We start from the raw sequence: 7,881 nt of genomic DNA on the forward strand, positions 1-7,881 counted from the left end.
TTCCTCGAGGCATGGAAAAAATTGTGCCGTTAGCCCGTGGAACGCGTATGTCTGACGCATATGATCAGTGCATGTTCAGTGAGTGTGGAGTCCATGTGACTTGCATTTTACCAGTTTCCTGCGCGAGGAGTATGGGCCACACTTGTGAAGCATGTGTGACGCACGTGATTAGCACATGACAATCAATCATAACTTGCGTGTGATGCAAGCCAGGAGTGGGTATAAAACCAGCGTATCTGCAGCATTCTGCATCTGTCTTTTGACTGAAGAACATTGGATATTTTGTGGGAAAAATGTGAAAATTTTCAGTTTAAAGTTTAGAAAATGGGACCCAAGAAGAAGCGAGCAAAAGTGAAGTAACCCAGCCTGAAACAACAGAGGGGGAGGAGGAGGAAGAATTTGATGATGATTGTAGCAACACCAGCAAGCCCTGCACGGACAGGGAGAAGTATGCCTTCAAGCCGGCAGAAGGCACAGCACCCCGCAAGAGGTATTTTCACATGTAAATACTAATTAAACCTCTTGCACTACAATGCACATGCTTTAAATGTTTGTTTCAGTGTCTATATGCTTATGTAATTAATATTATATATGCTGATTTTCATGTATGTTTCAGCTAACAACACCCAGAAGTGAGGACATTGCAATCCCATCATCACTGTCAGGCCATTGTGCCATGCTCAGTGATAAGGACGAGGACATCCGACACCCCCTCCCACCACTCAGCAGGAGTAGGAGCAGGACAGTAGCTCGGAGTCAGAGTCAAAGTGTGTTTCAGTGCTCAAACTGTTGGGCTATTTAGTTGTTTTTTTTTACAATGTAATAAAATGCGTTATTCCCTGATACTCATGTTTTATTATTTGACTTTTGCATGGTAAATTAACATATACTCAAATAAAAACAGCAAATGAGGTGGTTTTCTTGCTACATGATCAGTTCCTTGGTTCCTCTCCCAATATATATACCCAGAGTCTTGCCCCTGGTGTCTCGTGCGGGTCAAGTGTGCTGTGTGCACGCCACATATTGGTGTAGAAAGTGAGATGTACTTCTGTCTTGAGGGCCACACAAATAGCAAGTGTGGAATACTTATATAGTACTTCTGAGGCACGTCACTCATACAATGACTATGGCTACATCCACACGACAACGGCAACGAGATGTTATTTAAAAATATATTGCGTCCAAATGGGCAACGATCAGTAAAATATCAGGTCCATATGGCAACGCTTGCTGAAAACGATGCAATACACATGCCACACCTCTAGGGGCGCTGTAAGACGGTCCCTTCAGAGACACCAGAACAATAGAAGTAGTAAGGACGCATGCGCATAAACTATTATGCACGAGACTTCATATTAGCCACAAAGTCAGGAAAATCTGTTCGTAAAATTACATTATAATGACCAAATACAATGAAAAGTATTTTTCCAGTCTCACCTGTGAAAGGTAATCCCATGTGATCTCGTTTGGATGGCAAACCTGTTGGTACAGTTAAACTCAGCTAATCTTTATTCTCCGCTTTGACCTCTCCAATATGGCGGCGAGGATGACGTATGATTCTACGCGGAAGGCGGCGTCTTTAATGGTCCGGAATAAATTGAATACTACACGTTGATGGATTAATTTGTTGTTTCTCACCTGTGAAAGGTAATCCCATGTGATCTCGTTTGGACGGTAAACCTGTTGGTACAGTTAAAGGCAGCACGTGAATCTTTATTCTCCGCTTTGACTTATCCAATATGGTGGCGAGGATGACGTATGATTCTACGCGGAAGGCGGCGTCTTTAATGGTCCGGAATAAATTGAATGTTACACGTTGATGGATTAATTTGCTCCTCTATGCCCTTTTTAAGGAATGTATTGTCGGACTTAAATCAACATCTGAAGAGGTGAGATCACTCCTTTTTTTCCCTATTTTTGCTGGCGGGATTGACTCTCTCCCCTCTCTCTCTGCAACATTACACAATAAATATTCACAGTGAAAATATTTTGTAAGCAAGTTTCATGAACCAAGTTATAGGATTTGTTGACAACTCGCATCGCATCGCAATGAGAAGATCATTGGCACTACTGGTGTTAAGAATCAGACCATTTCATAAATGAATATTTTGCTGTAGAGCTGCAGTGTTTGTACAATTGCATGTTTTTGCTTCACTATTACTGTCAGTATTCTGCTTCTTGCATTACTACTGTGAATTAACACTGAACATAATAATAATAATAATAATAATAATATCCAAGCTCGTGTTTCACTCTCACTAGTGCTCTGTAAGGCTTTTTCCTGGTGATATTCGTTACACTTCTACCCGGCGTGAAGCACTCACAGTCATGTGGTTGTGACGTCATCGTAAACAAATCCGTTCTACTCATCCAGACGACTTCACAATGGCAACGTTGCCAGATCTTTCCACTCTGGAACCCGTTCTCAAAAAGATTGCGTTTTGGGCACCCAAAACGCCGGTGCCATGTGGACGCCAGGCCTAAACGATAAGCAATTGTATCAGAGTCACCTGAATCCGTTGCCATGTGGACACAGTGTATGTGTCACTCGTGCATCTTACAGTCATCACAAAAAGCCCCTACTGGCAGTGCTGGTGATTTGGATTAGGCATACAAAAGGAGTATGGGTCCTGTACATAGTGGATGCATTCTTGATTTTTTGCAAGACCCATAGAATTTGCATGTGCAGGACCAAAAGTGTCCACGGCCAGTCTGCGACCTTCTACAATGCTGAACACACAAGTGTTGTGCAAGTCTCAAGCACAGTTTTGCCAAATTTTTTACCGTAGACCACCCATAGTAGCACGTACGGCTGGTTGTGAGTGGCCCTTAACATCTCATCTCATCTCATTACCTCTAGCTGCTTTATCCTGTTCTACAGGGTCGCAGGCAAGCTGGAGCCTATCCCAGCTGACTATGGGTGAAAGGCGGGGTACACCCTGGACAAGTCACCAGGTCATCACAGGGCTGACACATAGACACAGACAACCATTCACACTCACATTCACACCTACAGTCAATTTAGAGCCACCAATTAGCCTCACCTGTATGTCTTTGGACTGCAGGGCAAACCAGGGCACCTGGAGGAAACCCATGCAGATACGGGGAGAACATGCTAACTCCACACAGAAAGGCCCTCGTCAGCCGCTGGGCTCAAACCCAGGACCTTCTTGCTGTGAGGTGACGGTGCTAACCACTAAACCACCCTGCCGCCTATATATATATATATATATATATATATATATATACGGTATATATATATATATTATCTGTAGCCGCTTATCCTGTCCCACAGGGTCGCAGGCAAGCTGGAGCCTATCTCAGCTAACTATGGGCAAGAGGTGGGGTACACCCTGGACAAGTCCCCAGGTCATCGCAGGGCTGACACATAAACACAGACAACCATTCACACTCATATTCACACTTAAGGTCAATTTAGAGCCAACAATTAGCCTAACCTGCATGCCTTTGGACTGTGGGGGAAACCCACACAGACACGGGGAGAGCATGCAAACTCCACAGAGAAAGGCCCTCATTGGCCACTAGGGTCAAACAAACCCAGGACCTTCTTGCTGTGAGGCGACAGTGTTAGCACTGCTGCCATATTATATATATATATATATATATATATATATATATATATATATATATATATATATATATATATGTGTGTGTGTGTGTGTGTGTGTGTGTGTGTTTCTTATGAACTGCATCCAGGACACTAAGTGACATTTTTCAAAATGTCACTCATGAGGATATTGATAAATTGTTTTGATAAATTTGAGTACTTTTCATTTGTGAATGTGTCTATATAATAAAAAGAAAATCACACGTTGGCTTGAGAATATGAAGTTTCTCTTCTTGTGTTGAAAAACTCATATGAAATATGAGCCATTAATTAAACATGAATATATTTTTTCTTAAATGTCTGACTGCTACTGCTGGTATGTCAACCTTGTAATGGTGGACATCAACCCATATCTGGCTTTAAACAAGATGAACATTAAATCTTTGTCATGTGTTTTCTTTTCATAATGCATTCACCTTCCAAACAAGTTTTGATGGCCACACCTTATTAAAAAAAAAAAAATCACCACCATTTCATGGATTTGTGTTACTATGGTGAAACATTACCAAAAATTAAATTGGAAACACTGGCCTGAAACACGCCAAGCTAAGAATACTTTTTTTTCGCCGTGCACCTGTGTACCTATGAAAAGTGATTCTTATTCAAGTTCAAGTCAGCTTTATTGTCAATTTCTTCATATGCACAGGTCATACAAGGAAATTGAAATTATGTTTCTCTCCATCCCATGTAAAGACATAGACAAACATAGGACTGACATTAACAAGACAAACATTAAAGCGCAAGACAGGACCAAGTGAATTGCATGACTGTACTGTCAGCAGGATAATGCCCCACCTCACAGCTTAGCCTTGTCATATTGCAGCTTCCACAGACTGCTTTCACATTCACTGTTGAGCTCCACAGTCATGGACATGACCAGTAAGTGGCATTTTTCCATTTTGCATCTAGGAATTGTTTGTTGGCTATTAATAGTCATTAATCCAATAAGTAAAATGCATCTAAAATTTATTATGTATGTACAAGCTGCTTTACATTGTTTACAGTAGATTGTTGAAAATAGATAGTACCAGTCAAAAGATTGGACACCAGTACTCATTCATAGATTTTTCTGTATTTTGAGTATTTTCAGAACAATACTGAAGACATCAAAACTATGAAATAACGTGGAACATATATGGAATTATGTGGTAAAAAAATGTTAAATATGTTTCATATTTTAGATTCATCAAGGTAGCCACCATTTATTTTGATGACACCTTTGTACACTACTGGTATTATCTTTACCAGCTTCATGAAGAAGACAACTGGAATGCTTTTAAATTAACAGGAGTGCCTTGTCAAAAGTTAATTAGTGGAATTTCTTGCCATCTTCATGCATTTGCGACCATCAAACAGTAAATGGTAAATAATAAAAATACATTAAATAGCCCTATTGACAACTTCAGTAATCCAGATTATGTCAGGAACTGCTCAGTGAAGTTAAGAGAAATAACATCCATCATTACTTTAAGACATGAAGCGTCTTTGAATAAATAAAAATGAAGAAAAACCATTGAATTAGATGGTATGTCCAAACTTTTGACTGGTACTGAAGCTGGCTATAGCTGCCAACACATGGTGATCAGTGCTTCAGCAAATAAAATATCAAACTAGCAAAAGGTTTCATTGTATTTTTTTTTAGTGTAGCCACACAGAAAAACCTGCATTAGTGTTTCTGATATATACTATTATTGAATTGTATTTTTTTTAATGTGATGTGCTAATGAGGCCATTGTTTATTTGTTTGTTTTTTTCATAAACAGCCAAAAACTATTCTGATGTCAACCTATTCTCAGTCTGCAGCAGTCCTAAAGTAAAGGCCTTCAGCCAAGTCTTCCTCCCTACCCTCTATAGCATTGTCTTCATTGTGGGGTTCATTGGCAATGGCCTGGTGGTGTGTGGCCTGGTCAAGTATCACAAAAGGTTAAATCTGACAGATCTGTGCCTCTTCAATCTGGCACTTTCTGACATTCTGTTCCTGATTTCATTGCCTTTCTGGGCTCACTATGCTGCAATCGCTAGTTGGACCTTCAGGGGCTTCATGTGCCATGTAGTGACAGCACTCTACATGCTGGGACTTAATGGAAGTATCTTCTTCATGATCCTCATGACTGTACACCGCTATGTCATCACTGTCCATGTCCATAATTCCCACTTCTTCAAGCCCCAATCCATGAAAGCAAGTATAGTGCTGGTTATGTTTATGTGGGCACTTAGCATAGGAGCCTCTCTGCCAACCATCATTTTCTCCCAAACAAAGAATGAATCAGGGAGATGGGCATGCAGGGTGGAATATCCACAAGGGACAGCATGGACATCATTCTCTTACATTGAGCTGAACATTCTTGGCTTTATTATTCCACTCTCAGTGATGGTGTTCTGCTACTCACGTATCATCCCTGTCTTGATGGCCATGAAGTCTCAGAAGAAACACAAAGCTGTCAAGCTCATCTTTGTCTTATTCACTGTTTTCTTCCTCTTCTGGACGCCCTACAACATTGTGATCTTCCTGAATTTCCTGCATCATTTGGGTTATATGGACAGCTGTGAATGGCATCAGGACCTGTATATGGCTATGCAGTGGGTGGAAACCATAGCATTCAGTCACTGCTGCCTCAACCCCATAATCTATGCCTTTGTTGGGCAGAAATTCAGAAATTTAGTTCTCAAGATCCTGAAAGAGTGGTTTCCTGTTCGCTTTGGTTAGTGCCCAACATTTCTCAGTCAGTTCCCAAAGAAGAGAAGCTCAGGCTCCCAAGACATTTACAGCATGAAGATGGTGTAGCCAAAGTTGGGGAAAAATGCAGCAGTTGAAATGCAGGCTAAGCAGACAGAATGAAAACTGCAACTTATGTTGCATGTTATTGCCAAAGCTCATTGGTTAGTTTCCTCTTTTTCAAAAGAAAGTTCATAGTTTGATATTATTTTACTTTCTGGTGAGTGGAATTTTTGTTGAATTTATATATAGTCAAATACCACGATTTAGATTCAGTAGATTATACTTAAAATGGGGCTTGTTTATCTTTTGAAAGAGTGTGGAGAAGCAGTTTGAAAATAACGTGAGCACATTATTTTGGTATTATTAGTATAATACAGTGCACACACATGCACACACACACACACACACACCTGTGTGTCTTAGGCACCCAATTTTTTTTTCATCCAAACTTTGTTATAGTGGTTAGCGCTGTCGCCTCACAGCAAGAAAGTCCGGGTTCGAGCCCCGTGGCCAACGAGGGCCTTTCTGTGCGGAGTTTGCATGTTCTCCCCATGTCCATGTGGGTTTCCTCTGGGTGCTCCGGTTTCCCCCACAATCCAAAGACATGCAGGTTAGGCTAACTGGTGACTCTAAATTGACCGTAGGTGTGAATGTGAGTGTGAATGGTTGTCTGTGTCTATGTGTTGGCCCTGTGATGACCTGGCGACTTGTCCAGGGTGTACCCTGCCTTTTGCCCATAGTCAGCTGGGATAGGCTCCAGCTTGCCTGTGACCCTGTAGAACAGGATAAAGTGGCTAGAGGTAATGAGATGAGATGAACTTTTACATTATCGATTCAGCACAAAAACATTTTAGAGCTCCAAACATTTGTTTTCCAGTGCAATAAATGTCACAGTAAAAAAAAAAAAAAGTTTATATCTGAGCAGCATATTCCATAAGAGACCACTTTTCAGATTCAAAAAGAAAACATAATGAAGGCTACTGGGTTTTGCTGCAAAATTAAGAAGGAAGTGTGACAGATACCCCTTTCCACCAAATCAGTTCCAGGGCTGGTTCGGGGCCAGTGCTTAGTTTGGAACCGGGTTTTCTGTTTCCACTGACAAAGAACTGGCTCTGGGCCAGAAAAAAATGGTTCCAGGGTAGCACCAGCTCTTTGCTGAGCTAGAGGAAAGAACTGCTTACGTCGGGGGTGGAGTTCTTAAGACCAACAACAATAGCAAGACCGCGAGAGGGCACCATTTTTAAATAAGCGACGAGATATCATGGATGCAGTAAAGCAGCAGTCATCCATTATTGTTGTTGCTGCTTCTTCTTCTTCTTCTCCATGTTGTTGTTGCTTCAATGTTCACACCAAGGTTTATGCAAATGCAGCGACGTAACTGACGTATACAGTGACGTAATGATGTGGCTCCCCTTAGCACCCCGAGCTATGGAAAAGCAAACTGGTTCTCAGCTGGTTCATAAGCTGAACGAGTTGTGAACCAGCACCAGCACTGGCCCCAAACCAGCCCTGGAACTGATTTGGTGGAAAAGGG

General features: G+C 41.4%; 1 protein-coding gene across 1 annotated transcript; it reads left to right on the top strand.

Moving 5' to 3' along the window:
• Positions 1–676: 676 nt before the first annotated feature.
• Positions 677–6,335, top strand: LOC132886205 (C-C chemokine receptor type 5-like). The gene is made up of 2 exons (XM_060920779.1): positions 677–731; positions 5,392–6,335. The coding sequence occupies exons 1-2, from the start codon at positions 677–679 to the stop codon at positions 6,333–6,335; spliced, it is 999 nt and encodes a 332-aa protein (XP_060776762.1).
• The last annotated feature ends 1,546 nt before the right edge of the window (positions 6,336–7,881 follow it).

The sequence above is a fragment of the Neoarius graeffei genome, chromosome 5, assembly GCF_027579695.1.
Source record: "Neoarius graeffei isolate fNeoGra1 chromosome 5, fNeoGra1.pri, whole genome shotgun sequence".
NCBI lineage: Eukaryota > Metazoa > Chordata > Actinopteri > Siluriformes > Ariidae > Neoarius > Neoarius graeffei.